Source organism: Pelodiscus sinensis, chromosome 7, assembly GCF_052426305.1.
Source record: "Pelodiscus sinensis isolate ZL-2025 chromosome 7, ASM5242630v1, whole genome shotgun sequence".
Classification (NCBI taxonomy): Eukaryota; Metazoa; Chordata; order Testudines; family Trionychidae; genus Pelodiscus; species Pelodiscus sinensis.
The window spans coordinates 38,543,202-38,564,381 of record NC_143058.1 but is presented as its reverse complement, the minus strand read 5'-3'; the positions used below and the strand labels follow the sequence as shown (position 1 = coordinate 38,564,381).

General features: G+C 37.5%; 1 protein-coding gene across 1 annotated transcript in view; it reads left to right on the top strand.

Moving 5' to 3' along the window:
• Positions 1-21,180, top strand: part of LOC102446421 (sodium channel protein type 3 subunit alpha) — a 137,906-nt gene that overhangs the window by 61,951 nt on the left and 54,775 nt on the right. Inside the window, exons 16-18 of the mRNA XM_089779740.1 lie at positions 1,621-1,794; positions 5,413-5,769; positions 10,533-11,015. Coding sequence (XP_089635866.1) covers positions 1,621-1,794; positions 5,413-5,769; positions 10,533-11,015 — 1,014 coding nt within the window. The remainder of the gene's footprint in view (positions 1-1,620; positions 1,795-5,412; positions 5,770-10,532; positions 11,016-21,180) is intronic.

The window sequence follows — 21,180 nt, the reverse complement described above, 5'->3', positions numbered from 1 at the left end:
TCACAGTTGCATAGTGGTTTGAAAGTATTGCTGCCATAAAATTAACTGTTGTGGAGCTGAGAGCAAGTGAGATGAACTGCACAATCACAGTGTGGTGGCAGAATTACAATTCCTGTCTCAGTAGATAACTAGTAAAATCCTACACACACTTCTGTGATATTGCAGAATACTAAAACATATCTGACGTTATATAATTTGCTTCAGAATCACCTCCTTTTACTAGGACTCTTCATGCTGCTTATTGAGATACAGTACTGAAGTGATCTAGAAGTGAAGCCCCTGGTTCCCCTAAAATCAATGGGGGTTTTGATGTTTAAGCCTTGGTCCCTTCAATATTTTGAACCACATTTTTCCACATGAATGTGGAACTCACAGAAGGTGCTAAATTGGCAGTACTAAAGGATGGAGCCCTCTCTTTCTATCCACAGAACAGCTATGGCCCAAAGAGAGGAAGCTTCTCTCTTCTTTTCCATCTCCATACTTCCACTCTCACCTGAAGAAACCGCATTTAGAGGGAAGTTAGTTCAGACTCACTCTCTCTTATGAGAGTGCCAGCAAGGATGCAAATTACTGTCAATTCTTGTGTTATTGTTATTTGTTGTATCTTGTAGGATTTGGGCTGAAAGCACTAACTCATAAAATATAAGTTAGTAAATAAGGGTGTGTCTAGACTACATGCCTCCTTCGACGGAGGCATGTAGATTAGCCAGATCGGAAGAGGGAAATGAAGCCGCGATTAAAATAATCGCGGCTTCATTTAAATTTAAATGGCTGCCCCGATCTGCCGATCAGCTGTTTGTCGGCAGATCGGGGCAGTCTGGACGCGATGTGCCGACAAAGAAGCCTTTCTTCATCGGCACAGGTAAACCTGGTTTCACGAGGCTTACCTGTGCCGATGAAGAAAGGCTTCTTTGTCGGCGCGTTGCGTCCAGACTGCCCCGATCTGCCGACAAACAGCTGATCGGCAGATCGGGGCAGCCATTTAAATTTAAATGAAGCCGCGATTATTTTAATCGCGGCTTCATTTCCCTCTTCCGATCTGGCTAATCTACATGCCTCCGTCGAAGGAGGCATGTAGTCTAGACACACCCTTAATGACACAAGGTAAAGTCTTTCAGTCTCTGATTTTATTTAATGAATATTAGTGTGTGAAAATATTGAAGAACTATGTAGATCTATAACAAGCTGTTACATATAACAATTATAGACTGAGGGTGACTGGTTAGTGGGTCTTGCCCATATGTCCCAGATCTAAGTGCCATATTTGGTTGAGTTGAGAAGGAATTTTCTTCTTGGACAGACTAGCAAAAATCTTAAATCTTACTTTCCCTGAAGCATTGGATACATGTCACTTGCAAGTATAGCCTAGTGTAAATGGCGGGGGGAGCTTCTTTATAATTTGATTTTTTTAAATCATTATTTGAAGACTTCAGTAACTCATCCAGAGGTCATGGGTCTATTCTGCAGCCTACAACATGCAAGGTCAGACTAGTTTAATGTGATGTTGGCATCTGGTCTTAAAGTCTATAAGTCTACAGTTTGTTTATAAATGGACTTGAGTTCATTTTTTTAATCCAACTTCCAGTAGAATTAGACTAATTAATTATTTTTTTCATTTAGGTATTTACTGGGATCTTCACGGCAGAAATGGTTTTAAAGATAATTGCCATGGATCCTTATTATTATTTCCAAGAAGGCTGGAATATTTTTGATGGCATTATTGTCAGCCTTAGTTTAATGGAACTTGGTCTTGCAAATGTTGAAGGATTATCAGTTCTCCGATCATTCAGATTGGTAAATATATTAATAATAACTTTACATGTTTTATGTATAGGTTATAAATTGAGCCATAGTGTGTTTCCATGGCATATTTTAAAAATCTCTGTATTTTCACACAGTGTGATGGACAATAATACTAGTAGAAGAATATAATAATATCAATTATCAAAGTTTATGGGAAAAATATAAAAATGAGATTAAAATACATGAAGTTTTTATATGTCACTTGAACCTTGTGTTAAAAACATATTTATTATTATGATCGGTACAGATTTTAAAAATTAAGCATTCACAATCACTCAGAAAGGCATGCTTAATTTTTGTCTATATTTGCCTTCATTGCCAGTAAATATAATATATTGTGAGAGCAACCGTGCATATTTTTTGCACATGCCTAATTTTTTTAGACAGTCTCAGAGGGGTAGCTTTGCTAATCTATAACTTTAAAAATCACAAGTAGTCCCATGGCACCTTAAAGACTAACACTATATATATTTTTGTTATTCTCTAATGTGCCACAAGACTACTCGTTATTTTTTAGATGGGTTCAGAATGTGTACCTCTTCGATGTTGTCCATTATTCGTAATATGTGGGTACCAATACATATGTCATCTCTATATTTTTGGCCTTTTATACATTTTAGGTTCTCATTAAAATTTATTGAAGCAAGTTTTTAAATCTTTATAACTCTGATTAAATTAACAGAGAGAGATACTATAACATTTTAAATGTTGGTCAATAATTTAATCTATCAGGGGAGAGAGAAAATCATGGTACTTTTCCAGTCTGTGTAGCAACAATGCAACAAATGTTGGAGTAATAAAATATATTTTAGAGATAAGATATCAGAATATAAGATCCAGGCATATAAATTTATAAGGCAGTACTGTAGATGTATCTATTGAGTATACATATATAAGATATATGTTTATAAATGTACATTATCCATCTGTCTTTCCCCAATTAAATACATTTATTAAAAGCTAGTTAAGGTTGTACGAGTATCTAATTACTAATACAACTATAAAAAAATCCACAAAATCATTAAGTCCGGGCTTTCAAACATTTTGCCTTCTCTGTATTTCCTCGCCTCTATTCCCAATTAGTAATACATTTGCCCCAGTGGGAAAAGGATGAAGCAAGAAAGGTCAAATGTACCAACAACTACAGTGATCTCCATTAGATGTAACACAATACCATAACAAAGTATTGACTTTGAACCTAAATTAAGAATGTATGTTTCACTGAAATATTTATATGGTACCATTGTAGATGTCTGCTTTTTTTAACATCAGCCTATATCCAAAGTTCATGTTTTTCTAGGCCTAAATACATATAATTATTGGAGCCCACAAAAGACACTATTAAAAAGGCAATTTTATCTGTTATCACATGTAGTAGTATCTGAAAACCTATTTTGCTTTACAATACTAAAAATAGGAACTGACTATCTAGCTTAGGTTTTTCTAAGATACCCATTGCTGTGGCATCTAACAATGCTGAATACCATAATTTTCTTACTGACAGAAAATATTTTGTTTTTTAAATGGGGATCATTTTATTACTGTCAAACCATTGCTTTACAGTTTATCCCCTGTTAATTAAGACTAGATCATTCCTTTAAGATCTTGCCCTATATTGAGAGCAGTGTGAAGCTGTTTCAGGTTGAACACTACATCTGATATGGGGAACTGTAAACTACCGTGCACTGAGGAGAGCTGACAGCCTCGCTGAGCCCTATGGGCAAGGCAGGGTGGTCCAGCTCCATGCTACTGTAAGGTGTGGGTCCAGTCCAACCAGCCCTCAGAGGGTACGTCTAGACTACAGGGTTTTGTCGACAGAAGTTTTGTCAACAGATACTGTTGACAAAACTTCTGTCGACATAGAGCGTCTAGACTACATTCAGTTCTGTCGACAAAGCAAGCTGCTTTGTCGACAAAACCCTGTAGTCTAGACACAATCCTACATGCAATAACACCTTCTGTCGACAGAACTCTGTCGACAAAAGGCGTTATGCCTCATAAAATGAGGTTTACCAGCGTCGACAAAACTGCTGAGTTCTGTCGACATTATGTTGACAGAACTCAGCGGTAGTGTAGACGCAGGTATAGTTTTGTCGACAAAAGTCCACTTTTGTCGACAAAACTCTGTAGTCTAGACACACCCAGAGTGCAGAGTTCTAGCCCCTGCTAACCTTTAGAGCTGTCTGGAGTGCTCTGGGCAGCATTTTAGCTGCAGTTTAAAGGGCCCAGGGCTCCAGATACTGCAGGAGCAGTGGCCAGGAATCCTGGGTGCTTTTGAATTGCTTGACCCCAGTGCAGTTACCCTTTTGCCTCCCCAGTGGCAAATCTGTGTGCACTTCTATGGAATGTAGCATATTCTACTCTGTGAAGAGGTTCAAATGGTAAAAATCCTCCACATTCCCCCACAGAAGGCCCCACCCACCAAATAAATGCCTTCTGTGTGAGCTCCAAATTGAGATACTGCCCACAGCAGTTTTTGCAGATAATAAAAGTAGGATTATATGTGCTCACTGATTTAACTTCCACTTGGTGGGGCTCAGATACCTTGCCAAGCTCTGCTAGGCTCCATGGGCTTGATTGAGGGAGGGTCACAACAGACTGTACAGATTTTTATTTTGTGATCTTTCTTCTATTTTCCCACGTGTTCAAGAGCTATGTATAGTTTATAATGTGATCCTTTAAATTAGAATAATTCGGTTTCAAAACTGACACTTAAGTAAAATAAACATACCTCTCAGAATGATTTTTCAAGTTCATTACAGATTCAGACAGATCATTGTCTAGAAGTTCATCAAAAATAGGCTCTCAAATATATCTAGAGAGAACAGGTTTCAGAGGTGTAAACCCTCTGCTAAACACACCTTTAGGTGGTTGGCAAGGATTATTTAATTCCATGATCAGACAGGAAATGTTACCTAGTGGATAATCTCTCAGATAAGTGGATCCAAGTCTATTTATGGCTCATTAATATCTGGAAGAGCATCAAAAAGGGAAAGGGTGTCAGTGGAGCCCTACAGGTAAATTCAAACTGATTCATATAGTATGAAAGATGAGCTAATACATCACACAGTTGTTTATGTTCTAGGTTCTTACCATGAGTCATCCAGAAGGAGGATACATTGCTGTAAACTAACCAAATGTAACCCTTATTCAATTTTTTTCATATTAAATATGCAATTTTCCTTTCCTTTCACTGCACCATGTCTTTCTCAATTCCCAGATAATCCATTAGACTTTCCTAAATATTTGAGAAAATTTTAACAGTCTTAAGATTTATCAGTTGAAGTGTTATTCAGACATTTTTTAAAAATCCATTTCTAGTTCTCTTACCAGTATTATTATAAGCCATAGTCTCACCCCCTGGCTTTCAGTTCATTTTCAAAGTTATATTTATATTTTCTAAACTTAAATTGGAAACAGGCTATAGAGGCTCTCAATTACAAAACACAGTGTAGCCTGCATCCACAAAAATGTTGGGTAAACTATATCTAAAATTATAAAATGAAATATTTTACAATATAGAAGTATTTATAGATAGAAATGCAAGACACACATTCAGAGCTCTTTTGTAATTAGTAATAAAAATACTCCTTTGCTCTTGTTTTTCAGCTCCGAGTATTCAAATTGGCAAAATCGTGGCCAACGCTAAATATGCTGATAAAGATTATTGGTAACTCAGTGGGGGCTTTAGGAAATTTGACCTTGGTGCTGGCCATCATTGTCTTCATTTTTGCTGTGGTTGGTATGCAGCTGTTTGGCAAAAGCTACAAGGAATGTGTCTGCAAGATCTCTGATGACTGTGTACTTCCACGCTGGCACATGCATGACTTTTTCCACTCTTTCTTGATTGTATTCCGAGTGTTGTGTGGAGAATGGATAGAGACTATGTGGGACTGTATGGAGGTTGCAGGCCAAACCATGTGCCTTATTGTTTTCATGCTGGTCATGGTCATTGGAAACCTAGTGGTATGTAATTTTTCAGATATTCATTTTCAGGCAAAAAAGTACATGTAATACTTAACAAATAAAGGTTTTCCATGTTTACTTTGTAAAAAAAAGAAAAGCTCTCTGTGATTAGACTGTGACTCAGAATACATGCCCACCCATAGGAGAGAGAGAGAGGAACAGCCCACAGATTGGGTCCAGGCATGCAGGAATAAGCAGATAATGCACATTCACTTAGTCCCATGTATGTAGTGAGTGAACAGCAAATAATTAACTCAGAAGTGCTATCTTAGTCACAATATCACAAAGTTGAAGCTAAACAAATTTAGACTAGCAATAAGGTGTACATTTTTAACAGTGAGGATAATTAACCACTGGAGCATTTTACCCAGGGTCACTGAGTATTCTCTTTTATATGTCATTTTTAAATCAAGACTTGATGTTTTTGTAACAGATGTGCTCTAAGTATTATTTGGGGGAGATTATATGACCTGTGTCAGGGCCAGGAATATTAATTTAAATTTGATTGCTTTGGAGAGGCCACAGATGGGGAATGCAGAACTCCTCTAGTGTTGGTGAAGAAACAAACACCTCCAGTCCCAGAACCCTGGTGAGGGGTGCAGAATCATAGAACACTGGAACTGGAAGGGACCTCAAGAGGTCATCGAGTCCAGTCCCCTGCCGTTATAGCAGAACCTCCTCCTGCTCCTGGGCTGTAGCGGAGAAAGCAGAACTTCTTCAGCCAGGCTATATCTAGACGGCCGCTTTTTTTCGGTAAAAGGTACACAAATTGCACTTTGCAATTTGCGTAACTTTCAGATAGTTTTGTTGGAAAAGGCTTTTCCGAAATTTGGCCTGTCTACACTGGGAAGAGCCCTTTCAGAAGAGCCCTTATTCCTCATAAAATGAGAAATACAGGGCTTCCAAAAGAACATGTCTTCTCTTCCACAAAAAATGTCGGACAAGCAGATGTGTTCCCTGGATGCGGCAGAGTTGTTCCGGGATACCTCCGGAAAAACTCCGTAGTCTATACATAGCCCCACACGGCTGGAAAAATATACTCTCTTACCACAACCTCAGGGGAGAGGAGCGCTCTCCTTCTACCTGCCACAACCCAGGAAGTGGAGTTCTCTGCCCCTTACTGGGGTCCAGGGACCCCAGGGGTTTTGCATCCCCCACCAATAATTGGTGGGACATGCACCTGCTTGTCACTCCTTGTGTATGCCCCTGGCTTGTGTTGTACAGGTGGTCAGACTAGATCAGTGGTCCCCAACCTTTTGGGGCTGCTGGGCGCCTGGGGGTGGGGCCGCTCACACACCGTGCATCTGGGGGCGGGGCTGTGCCTGCACCATGTGCCCGGGGCCAGCATCGTGCCTGCGTCATGTGCCCGGGTCAAGGGCCACACATGCGCCACGCGCCCAGAGCAGGGGCCCAGGGCCCAAGGCGCAAGAATGGCTGGCCCTGGTCACTCGGCAAATGCACATAAATGCTACATCGGGCACCATGGCGCCCGCAGCACCGCATTGGGGACCACTGGACTAGATAATCACAATGGTTCCTTCTGACCATAGAATCTATGAATCTGGTCTGGTGCTGTGTATACTGCACTTCTTGCTCAGAATTGTGCATGAAGACATAATCTGGCTCTCTGTGGTTGTCAGTTTTTATCCCTTCTGTCTCCCTCGACTAGAAAATATATACTCTGAAGAATACTAGCATGTCCTTGTAAACTCAAGGCCTTGCATAGATTATATAACATCTTTAATTTACACTAACTGAGATTAAAAGGTAAATTAATAAAAATACACAATTACATTTAATACATCATTTAATTGTACTTAATTGTGTATTATATGTTTGATTCAGATGCCTAACTGTAGATATCTAAATCGGTATTCAAGTTTTTAAAAGTTGGCTATTGTTTTATAATATATCTCTTCAAAAAGTAACAGACTTTCAGAGCAAGATGCATTTGCATCTATCACGTGCTTGAAAAACTTCTTTTTCAAAATTACACCATTTGCCGAGTCCTCTAAAATTGCCTTAAACTATCTTATGACAAACTAGAAGAATAAAAATGGCATAATGATTAGCTGTATTTTCAGAACAGAATCTGCATCAAAGCTGACAGCTAGAGTGCCAAATTTTTGCCCAATGTAAATTAAATTGGCCAATTTTGAACTTTTGAAAAAAGTGTGTTTCCAACTGTGAAATTTTATTTTCCTTTTTTGTTGATATTATCATCATCTTTTGGACATATATTTTATTGAATATATTGAGAGGTACGGCTACACTGTGTTTTATTTTCTGGAAGATGTATGCAAATAGCGCTCACATTTGCATACCTTTTTCTGTTTATTTTCCTCAGAAGAGGCTTTTCTGCCATTTGGCCCCGTCTACATGGGGCCAGATGTCGGGAAAAAACCCCTCTTTCGAAAGCCCCTGTAAACCTCATTTTATGAGGAAGAAGGGACTTTCAAAACAGGGGCTGTTTCTGATATTTGCCCTGAGTAGACGGGGCCAAATGGCAGAAAGGCCTCTTCCAGGAAAAAAAGGAAGAAGATATGGAAATGCGAGCACTATTTGCATACCTCTTCCGAAAAATAAAACACAGTGCAGCCATACCCATAGAAAGAGATTCTATGGAAATTAACATGGCCTACCCCCATTCATTTCTCTAATGTAGCAATTTCATTTTCAAAATAGCACTTTTTCAAAAGAGTGCCATGATGCAATTATGCAAATGAAGCCCAGGAAATTCAAACCCCAGCTTCATTTGCAATTTCAAAGTGTCTAATTTACATCCCTCTGTTGAAAGAGGTAACCCATTCCAGTGCATCCACCTAATAAAATTGTTTTTCCTAATATCCAACCTAGATCTCCCCCACTGCAAGTTGAGACCATTGCTACTCATTCTGCCATCTGTCACTACTGAGAACAGCCTCTCTCCATCCTCCTTGCAATCTTTCTTCAGGTAGTTAAGGACTGCTACCAAATCCCCTCTCACTCTTCTCTTCTATAGGTTAAACAAGTCCATATCCCTCACCCTCTATGGGTATGTCTACGCTACAACACTATTTTGAAATAACTAGTGTTATTCCAAAATAACTTAGTCGGCATCTACACATCAGGCAGTTATTTTGAAATAGTGCCAAAATACTATCAAGCTGGAGGACTTCTCACTCCAACTCCTGTAACTCTCAGGCTACGTCTACACTGGCCCCTTTTCCGGAAGGGGCATGTTAATTTCAGCTATCGCAATAGGGAAATCCGCAGGGGATTTAAATATCCCCCGCGGCATTTAAATAAAAATGTCCACCGCTTTTTTCCGGCTTTTAGAAAAGCCAGAAAAGAGCATCTACACTGGCCCCGATCCTCCGGAAAAAGCGCCCTTTTCCGGAGGATCTTATTCCTACTTTGAAGTGTAGACGCTCTTTTCCGGCTTTTCTAAAAGCCGGAAAAAGCGGCGGACATTTTTATTTAAATGCCGCGGGGGATATTTAAATCCCCCGCGGATTTCCCTATTGCGATAGCTGAAATTAACATGCCCCTTCCGGAAAAGGGGCCAGTGTAGACGTAGCCTCATTGTATGAGGAGTAAGGGAAGTCAGAGGAAGAGTGCTCTATTTCGAAATAAGTGCTGTGTACAGGCTCCCTATTACAAAATAAGATATGCAATTGACATAGCTCAATTTGCGTAGTTTATTTTCATTTAAGCCCTGCAGTATAGACACACCCTAAATGACACATAATTATCTATTGCTATGAGCATTTAAAAGAAAATAGCCTGAGTTTATGAAATGCTTTGATAAACTAAAATAATAAAAATGTTCTGTCTTTTTGTGTACCATCTTCTAGTCAAAAGGATAAATAATAAATAACATTCTCAGATACTAGACAAATCACTGGCAAACAAATAAAGCCATTATAATTCCAAATTCCTTTAGAAAAACAGAGGAAATCACTATGTGTTAAATGAAAAGATGAGCAAAACTGAAAGATACAATCATTTTATTTTTCATATGCTTAGTGGTATTCTAAGCAATTAATTTTAAAAAGTAAAAGTTTTAAAATACTCCTTATGGGAGTACTGAAGGCTGCAATAAAGAATGTAAACCTTCTTTATAGTTATTAAGTCATCCTATAAAATTTAAATGAAAATTATATTCCTGCTAGAATGTCTTAAGATTGATTAGACAATCAAAAGAGAACGTAATTTGGCCATTAAATTATATAGATTTTTAGAATAATTCATGTAGAATCCTATTTGTCTCGTTGTTAAATTCTACCAGATCTTTCTAAAGAGTTTGGGCAGCATTCTGCTTCAGTGCTCTGTTTGATACAACTGCCCAGAACTTTTAAAAATTATTTTTAAATTAAAAAACATTGTCAAGCACAACAGCAATATACTAGCATGTGAGAATATGGATGCTAAACTGATTAATTTTCCTTATTGGGGTAAAGATGGAAAGCACACAACAAAAAGGGGTAGCTGAGTTAGGCTCTAAGAGGGAAAACTTAAAAAACAACAAATAGTCTAGTAGCACCTTAAAGACTAACAAAACATGTAGATGGTATCATGAGCTTTCGTGGGTATAGCCCACTTCTTCAGATGACAGGTTGAAGAATATTACTATAGTTTGTTATTAGATTATCCAAAATAAATTAGAGAAGTTTATTTTTTAAAACATATAGTATGCATAATTTTCAGTTTGAAAGAGTCCTTTACAAAAACTAATTTCTTATATGCACATATATAATACAGCTATGTTTTCTCATTTTTAGGTATTGAACCTGTTTCTGGCCTTGCTGCTGAGTTCATTTAGTTCAGATAACCTTGCTGCTACAGATGATGATAATGAAATGAACAATCTTCAGATTGCTGTTGCAAGGATTCAGAAGGGAATAGATTATGTGAAAAAAAAATTACAGGAATTTGTCCAAAAAGCCTTTGTTAGAAAGCAAAAAGCATTAGAGGAAATCAAAGCACTTGAAGAGCTAAACAAGAAAGAGAGCTGCATTTCCAACCACACAGTTGTTGAAATAAGCAAAGATCTAAATTATCTTAGAGATGGGAATGGAACAACCAGTGGTGTAGGAACAGGCAGTAGTGTGGAAAAATATGTAATGGATGAAAATGATTATATGTCATTCATAAATAATCCAGGCCTCACTGTGACAGTGCCTATTGCTGTTGGAGAATCAGATTTTGAAAATTTAAACACAGAAGAGTTTAGCAGTGAGTCGGAGATGGAAGAAAGCAAAGAGGTAGGATTTTTTTATAACTGAAAAATAAATAATTACACATTTATTTATTCATTATTTAATTTGATTTTCAGTACTGTTTTACTCTTATGCTATGTATTAAATCTCTTACTCTATTTATAAAAAATACTATATATTCAGAGTAACGTGTATGATAATTTGGCACTGATTTACCTAATGATGCATCAATATCCCTTAGCCTTAGATGCTATATTTTTATTGTAAGACCGGAAAATAGAAAAAGAAATAGTCTACTTATTATCTTACTTATTATGCCAGTTATGTGATTTAGAAATATGGCCATTTTTTTTAATGTAAAATTTTAGGACATGATGCAAATTTCATATAACATAATTTCAGTAGTGATTATAACTATAATCAGAGCTTGTGAAATCTGAGTATTGCATAAGGCCCTTTAGTATTACAATTGAAAACTCAGTGGTATCTCCCTGCACATACCTAATCAAATTTTTATATTATATATATTTTTACTTTATATTATATATATTTTACTTTCACGTGTACATATAAACACACACACACACACACACACACACACACACGAAAGTAAAAAATGTGTGTGTGAGCAGTTCCTAAAGATGAACAGTAATACATCATAGTATAAATAGACCAATGATTGATATGTAGATCAGCTGGAAAATATTGTAAATATTCTTAATAAAGAGTTTGAGTTCTGAGAATATGACCAACTTATAGGAAGTATTCCATATCCTTTCTGAAGTGTCATTTAGACTAGAATCAGAAAAAAACCGTGCTTGAATGTAGACTAACCATTACATTGTATATAGATGTAATGGTAGCTTACATGAAAAAAATGAACTATTATTACTGTAACTAAGTGTTGGCTATTATGTAAAAAGAAGACACAAGATTTTAAGAAGACTATAATCCATGATTGTAAACATCCTCAATGTAGAATAGACATGGTTCTTGTATGCTTGTGGGCAGAGTGTTGAAAGTATGAAATATGTGTGATGATTCATCATGACAATAGGTTTTGCTTTTCTTCTACTTAGGAGTTAAACATTTATGATTATGTATAGGAGGATAGTCTGCTATAGTATTTAATGATGTATGTATAAATGATGGCACCTGGAACTGTACTGAACTATGAGAAATAATTATGTGCCACCTTGTCCCCTCAAACTTGTCAGCCTCTTCCTATGGTTTAGGTTCACCACAGCCAGAGATCCAATTGTCCCTTATGGCCAGGGTTCCTTGTAAGCTGCTAGTGCAGCTACTTAGGAGAGATTCAAACTCTGCACAGCTGATTAGCAGAGCACCCACAGCTAGGTGTCTCCACTAGTAGTGCACATTTATACATGCCTTGAGGCACATTAACATTTATTCCACACATGGATGGAGAAAATCTGTGTACATAGATGGAAAAGATTAGAAGACATGTAGCTTATGGTATACTTAGTATTGAAATGCCTTGGTTGGCAGTTTTGAATATGAACCCAAGTAAGGTTTAAGCACAAGCTGCCATATTAATTTCTTCTTCCTGAAAGACTTCTCATCAGGATGAACTGTAAAAAATCATCTAAAAAACAATCCAAAAAATATCAAATAAAATAAAATGTATTTATAAACTGAAAGAAGAACAGAGCTAAATGGTACCAAATTCACAGTTAGAGCTAAAGCTTCTATACACTCACCTAGGCAGACCTAATTATTTCAGTTTAATGAAAATGTGAGCTTCAGCATGCTGTGTCAATTAGTTTCATAACCCTTTTTTTCTCTTACACTGGCATGTCAAATTTCTCATCACCAGTTCTGTGACCTTAAGACTTTTGAGAAACTTCTTTCTGTCTCTCCCTAGAACCTCACTCCTCCTTTCCTTCATTCCCATTATACCCTGAAGAGTCTTTTAAGTCAAGGTCTGAGCTACCTGCATTAGCATATTGATGACAGGTTTGATCAATTCCAGCTTCAATGTCACTAACTTGGTCTTTAGCTTAATGGTCATTCTGTGTTCCAATTTCATTCCACTTTGTTAACTTCTTTTCTAACTTCTATCTCAAAGATATATTATTTCTAATGATCCTTTGGACTCACTGATTCTTGTCCATAAATATATAGATACTTCTGTATTCCAGGATAAATTACAATATTTCCATTATCTGCAGATAATCTCTGTATTTACTTCTTTTTATGTTATACACTCAACCAGTTTCTCTCAGTTAATCATGCAGCTCCTATGATTTCAAAGATTACCATATATTTCAGCAACAGCCAATTTCAGATATGATTTATGGAAAGGTATTCCATTAGTCACAATATAAGTGTATGTCTTTATTTATAAATTTCACATAATTTTAAAGAAGGCCAGTTAGCATACCCATTCAAAGATTAAGAATAAGCCATTGTACTTTTTGTGTTCAACAGTGAGCTAATGGACAAGTTTGCCTGAGAGTTCTTTTTTTCCTCATTTAAGATTATTTGTGTGACATTGCCTGAATCTTTTCAAAGTTTCATATGTTTTGAATACTATCAAGTTAAATCTTACATCTAAATTTCCTTCTTTTTAATGGCTGTTTGATAAATACAATGATATGTGCTTTCCTCAAATCTAACAAAATTATTTTTCTGAACTAGGAAGGCTTTTAAGTTCTGTAGGGAACTTGGAGTCAGGGAACGGGATAGAGTAAAGCTACCTAGAAGTTCTGTATGGACTTTGACTTCCCAGTTGACTTCTATAAGTTGGCTACTACATTCATCCTAGCCTCAATTTGCTTCTTCAGGCTCCAGAACTCTATTCCATCTCTCAATCCAAGCTTTTTCTCCTATCAACTGTTCTATATTCCCTGAGGCCTTAATATATCAACATGAACCAGGTTCCTGATTCAAGCTTTAGATAAATCATTAAATCTTCAGGGAGGAAAACCTGGCACAGCAAGCAAGAGTCAATACAGGAATCTAAATACAAGGAGAGAAGTGGGTCAGATTAGCTGGATGGAAGCCGGCTAGTGGAAGCTGCAGAATTCATCATCATAAACATATGAAACACTGAAAACACTCTGTATAGGGGGCTTGTCATGGGACTGTAGTAATCACTAATATCACGGGAAATTGGAGTCTACCTGCTTGTGCTAGTCTCTGCTTATGCACTATTACTAGCAGTTGTTAGCTATCTGACATTCAAATATATACATTAACAGCTTATAAATGAGTGTTGTGTACTTAAGGAACAGTGCTATGGTAGTTAGCAATTCCATATTTATTTTTATCTCAAGTCCCATTACTTTCCATTCTTCCCTTCTGAATTAGCACTGGCTCTCACTTGTACCTCTTTGTATGTATAGAAATACTGTTGCCTACCTTTTGCTGGTAGTATGAGAGAAATAGTTCTGATGCTTGATTAGCAAGTTATAAAAATTCTTCTGCCACTAGCCTAACCATCAGCATATGGATGAAACTCTCTGCCTTTCCTACACAGGACGCTGGAGATTACGTGTACCTCTTTTCCCAGTGTTTAAAAATTAGACCTCTGGAAATATACATCTGTTCCACTTTCTCTCTTCAGGGATTCTATGAAAACTTAACTCCTGAGTGAGGCAGGTCTTGTACCTCAGAACCAGGAGTAAGAGGTGACACATCATTTCCTCTCTCCCAAACATCATGCAGGGGTCTTAGAGTACTCTTAGCACTTATTAGGATGTCTTTGTCCAGAAAGAGTTGTGGGAAACTATGTCAGCTCAGGTACTACATTTTTTTTCTGGTGTCATAGCCACTGTTTTAAGAATAGCTACTTTAAGAGAGAGCACTAGAAACATTTATTTTACTTTCTGTCTCCAATGACAAGTCATGACAGAAGTAGGGGAGGGAAATTAGGAAGATAGTAGGAGCAAGTAATTGAGTTGGAAATTACAGCTGCTGGTAGCTGAGAAAATGGACTTCAATTCCCCCTCCCCCACCCTTTTTTTTCCACTCCCAGATAAATCACAGTGCAACTAGCAATCCACTTTCTTTTTGAAGGCTGTCTCCACAGGAAATGTGCTAGAGACTTACTTTAACAAGAAAGAGAAAGACAAAAGGTATGACTAATTTGCCAGTGAATAAATAACTTCCCAAATACGTCTTTCCCATCTTAAAATGGCTACATGCTCCAGAAATCTCACCAAAATTATTCAGATAAATCTCATTCAAAATTTCTAGGACAATTTGTTTTATATAAAATGTGGCAAATATATTCGACATACTTTCTAAGTTACCTATTATTTCTGAGTCCCATATTTCAAAAGTAAGGTATCCAAATAATTTCAAATTTGGTTAAATTTTTCCTGGCCTACATCTGCCATATATTAAATGGAAATGATATTTTTAGGATGTTAGGGGAAGAGTTATTCAAATGGAAACTAAATTATAATCTTAACTTTGGAGAGACAACTATCTCTTCATTATTGATGGAATATCAAAGTATTCAGGGCTACAGTACAGGTAGTCTAAATGTTCAGAGCAATCAGCAAGGGACTTTGGAAAAATGAAGTTGCCTATTCTGGATTGTTCCTCTATTTTACAACAGTTTCACTTTTATCATGATACTGCATTCATTGACCTCACAGATACATGTCCTATTCGACTTCAAAACTGCATCCAAGTTCCACCAAGTTATACCACACCTTTTCTTAGAAATCTGTTAACTCTTTATCAGCTGGTATCCTCAAAAGAGGCCTTTTATGAGATTAACTCTTCCTACCTTAAATTAAACACTGTGGATAAAAGAAGATAATACTAGCTTGGCTAGTACATGACTGTACCCATAGGTTCTTCACGTCTTTCTAAGAAAAGTCTCAACAGCTGACATATTGAAGCGATGTTTGTACTCAAAATGAATAAGATCCTTTTTTATTTAGAAACATTTAGACAGCTATATGTTTCTCATTTACATGTACTTGGAAATAATAGCAGTTCTTTTGTCACTATCCATCTGTATCTAAGCCACTCTCTTTGGTAGCATCTTCTAAGTGCGCCTAGCACACCTTTCCCTTATAGACCCTAAAATACCACAATATATACGATGCTGAAATATTAGGAATACGTCAGTTGAAAATGTGATTCACATAAAAATGTCTATGCAATTTTACATGCACAGAGGGCAGCTGCATGCACCCTTTTTTGGCTGTCAGCCTCAGGCCTTCATTTTAAAAATATTGCCCAGTTTGAAGTTGTTTCATTTACAATAATGAAAGCAGCTCTAATATTTATGGCACCTTCAGACATCGCAAATCACTTTGCAATAACACTAGGGAAATGCCTCATCTCTTCCCAGTCCCTTTGTGAACACACAAGTCCCTGAACATAGTGAAACTATCGTAGTGCTATTTTGTGGAGTACGGGCTGGATGCCTAGAGCCATTGTTGGGAGCACAATTCCACCTTCCCAGGGCAAAGGTGATTTTCGGGGTAAGTGAATCTGTTATTACATGGATCCACCAGACAAACCATTTTTCTCCCAAACATGCCACAAAATGCAGTGTCCAAGAAGATTACAATAGCCTTGAACACGTAGTAGAAGTTGCTTAGTGGTTCTGATGCTATGCTGGACTATGGTATGCCTTTTCATACAGCTCATGAGCAACACCTTGTACTAACACCAAGACTATGTATTTGGGCTTGATGTGGAAATAGGATTTAGCTCAAGGAAATTAAAAGGGAATCCATGAGCATAGATAATAATTGAGCTGAACTGTGTGAAAATGAATAAGCTTTTAGTTTAAAGTGGAAGAAGGCAGGATTTTTTTTAATTGACCAGGCTCAAGGTTCCATAAAGTAGGTACACAACAGCAAACATATAAAAAAATATAAGTAATCCATTTCAGCACTGAGAATGCATAGAAAGCCAAATCAGGTTGCATTTGCTGATGACCAAGTAAATTAGACTTATCTAATTTAAAAAATTTAAAAATAAAAAATAGTCTAGTAGCACATAAAAGACTAACAAAACATGTAGATGGTATCATGAACTTTTGTTGAAGAAGTGGGTTGTGCCCACAAAAGCTCATGATACCATCTACATGTTTTGTTAGTCTTTAAGATGCTACTAGACTATTTGTTGTTTTTTTAATTTTTCCTGTTACAGAGTAACTCAGCTATCCCTCTGAAGTTAATTTAAAAATGTAACTGGTGTCTTTTAAAACAGATTCAATTTAGCATCTTGACATTAATCCTAATGCAAAACATGGCTGCTAATCACTACAATGTATGGAGAAGGTTAACCTTCATGCACTTCAGAATCCTAGCTATTGTAATTGGCACCAGTTAACAAATATTAAGTGGATTAAAATGCCAGCAAGAAGACTATTACAGTAAGCAGCCTGGGAGATCTAAGCCAGAGGTTAATATTAGTTCATCAGAGATGAAGAGCTGAGCTCTAGATGTTTTTTCAGTTAGTGGAAAGCTGACTTCGCAACTGCAGATTCATGACTCTCTGAAGAAAAGGGCTGAATTAATCAGAATTCTAAGATTCCTGACCACAGATGATGCCTATTTTGAAGAGTCTGCTTATTAGCAACTCCCAAATTGCCAGCAAAAGTTGCCACTATCCAACAGTTGCCAGTAAGTGGAAGTAAAGTTTGTGAGGGTACAGCCAGGGAAGGAGGTGCTTAGACATTCTTTCCCTGGCTTCAACCCTGTAAAACATCCTGTGTACAGGGCAGCAGCAGGAAGGGACACAGCAGCTCAAGGAACTTACTATATTATGTAAAATATTGTGTGCTCTCTGGGGACTGGGGCTCAGCATGTCCCAATGCTTCCTTCCTTGGGTGCAGTACCTCAGCAGGGCACAACCTGGAAGAATGCAGAGAGAGACAGTGCAACTCCAGCATGTAGAATCTGATACCCTCCTTCACTGCTACTGTCCCTCCCACAGCCAGGTGGAGGGGAGAGGGTGCACAAAGAGGGCGGTTGCTCTGGGGCTCGGCGATTCAAAGGAACTGGGGCTCCCAACTGCCACCCCTGCTACTGTGGCGCAGCAGTAGAGGCTGGGGCCCTTAGCCCTTTAACTTGCCACCGGAGTGCCATGCCACACACTCTGAGCAGCACAAGGACTGGGAAGAGGGGGCTGACTTCTTAGGGTCTGGTATGGTGTGCTTCTAGTGGTGTTCCGGGCTGCTTTCCCTGTCCTTGTCCCTTCTGGGAGCGTGGAGCCAGTCCTTCCCCAGATCTTGCCCATGAGCCTGCAGAGGCTGCCACAGCCCTTGCCCGCAACCCTTCACCTTCTGTGAGGTCCCTCAGCACAGCCAGGTTTATGAGACTGCAGTCCCAGAAGGAAGCCCCAGGTTTTGCTGAGCACTCCCTGCAGGCAGGTTTGCGAGGTTGGAGCCAGGGAAAGCACATCCCAGTACTTCCTTACCTAGCTGCATTTTGGCAAACCTGCACCAGGGGCCTTTCTTAATAAGCACCATGTTATTGCCAATATCCAAATCCTATTAACATTAAAGTCGATGGGATAGGAAATATTGGCCTGTCATTGACTTTGATGGGGCCAGGATTTCACCAAAGATCAGTAAATAGTAGAAAGAAAAAAGGTGTTGCCTCCCTAAAGCTGTGATTGGCCATGGAGATTCAGTATATCACTGTGGCTATGTCTACCCTCCACTGTTCTTCTGTAAAAAGCTACCCAAATTGTGAACCGCAATTTGTGTAGCTTTTCCTACTTCTTTTTTCTGAAGAGGCTTTTCTGACATTTGGCCCATCTACACTGGGCCAAAGGTTGGGAAAAAACCCTTTTTTGGAACATCCCTTCTTCCTCGTGAAATGAGGTTTACAGGGATGCCGAAAAAGCGCATCTGCTCCTCTGAAAAAAATTCCCTGGACATGGCAGACTTTACTGGGATGAAAAACTCTGTAGTGTAGACATAGCTGAGCCACATATGTATATCTCCTGTAATGACTGGATTAATGTGTTCACAGCTTTGCAAACCAAGAGCCTGAATTCCCTTTCCCTATCACCTGGCTAGTTCAAAGGGCCAGTCCCTTCTCACATGGCACTGTAACATACAAAGAATCTGTTTCTTCAAAGTGACTGATAAATTGGATCAGGACCTTGTCTGCAACTGTCTCAAATACCACTGTTGGTCAAGGTCCAACCCTCAAACTGGCCTATTCCTTCCCAAATGGACCAAGAAACTTTAGAAAGCCAAATATACACAAAATAGAGTTAAAATAGCTTTTTACTTAATATAGTACCTCACATACCTCGTCTGGATAGAAATTCGAGAAGAATTCAAATGCAAATTCTATTATCAAAAGAATGAAAGAAGAAACTATACAACAGAAAACCTTTTTTTGCTTATTGTCATGGTCCTGCTGAGAATTCACAGGACTCAAACTGATGACCTCTCAAGGTTCCTTCCAGCTGTAGTATTATATGACTATATGATTTTATGCTTTCAATTCTGAAAGATAAAATACTCACATGGTCAATTAAATAAAGAGTGGACAACTTAAACATAAAAATTGGAAGAATATTCCGCCAAGAGCTAAAACAAAATGTTAAAATTTATCTTTAAAGCTATCAAATACTTTCAAAATCTGTGCTATCTATAGTATTATGTAATTAGTTTATTTTTATTAATCGTGAACAACAATTTTGCAGAACAGTTATTAGCTACCACTCCTATATTTTATATTAATCTAATAATATTAGCTATAAATCTACAGTAAATCCTTAGGAATGTGTGTTAGCCAGTATGTTGTCAGCCAATATAATAAAATACTTAGCAAATATATTTTTACTGTTTTGAAGCCATGTGTGAATTAGAAAAAGTTTCCAAAGAGAAAAAAAGCAGAGGTACTATAAATCTTGAACTTCACTGCCTACCATTCTTACTTCTCACAGGGGTAAAACCAATCTGGAGCAATCAAGAATGCAGCTCTGGTGCTTTTTAACCAGGTAGAGCAACGTATCACCACTTTTATACAGCTTATCTAAGCAAGTTATATCTATATAATCACTTTTTAATGGATATTGATTGGCCTGCATGCTACTCAGCTATGTTCCTTCCCTATCCATTGCAAGATAGTAGCAACATGCACAGCTGCTCTCTGCTGAGTCATGTGACTCACATCACAGCATGGTCAGGCAAGACTGACAAACCAAACATACATTTGATTCTGCTAAAGACTCTCCTAGAATTTTTTTTATAAAGTACTTCAGCAGTAACTGCATGCTCTACAGGTTTCGTAAATTGATCAAAACATTAAAGGAATGTTCAACTTCAAAAAGGAGCAAGCAAAAAGGGAGCATGCATAGTTTTTAAAAATATAAAAACAACCCTTTTTGATTCAGCCCTTATAAATGAATTGTTTTAATAAATGAAGTTCTAGATTATTTATGTTTAAATTCTTTAAGGAATATAATTTGAACATTTCAATATCTACTACTTTCCAAAAAGAATTACAGTTATTTATATTTTGAAATGTTTAATTCAAACTTATTAGCTACTAAGAGCGATATTCTGTATTCATTTAGCCACCAACATATCTTGAATTTTCATGAACTTCATCTGAACAGGACACATAATTTATATATGCCAAAACTGATATTCAGCAGAAGCAAATAGACAAACAAAAACATTTCACAGAAGAGAAGAAAAGGAAACAGAACCGCCAAAAATAAGCCTTTTGCAAACGTTATCTTCTAAAACCCAAAGAACCTTTAAAAAAATAATAAATAAATCTTTCAAACAAATACAATCATTTGGAATTCATATGTTATAATACCTGAGTCTGTGTTTCAAATCTGGGGCTCACAATATTAAAAGTAAATCAGAATAACTTTTAGCAGTCAACATTTCTTTTTTTAAAATTGAATTGTTACATTTATCCACTGATTTTTGTAAACACAAGACAAACGTACTCTCTATTGCAGCATAACTGACAGAACTTTCACTGACGGATAATAGTAAATACAACACAAAAATTGAACATTTGTAAAAGTTATGCACTAATGCCAATGTATATCTGGAACAGCACTACTGATTTTAATGGGATTCCTATTGGTTTATATCACTGTAGTTCTGAGTAGAATTTGACATGAGTGTAAAGACAAGGTCTCCTGTCAGCAATTCTGGTCACCAAGGTAGAGATCAGTTGGCCTCTGCCCAGCTCCCCCACACCCACTGTGTCCCCAAATGTCCTCTCCT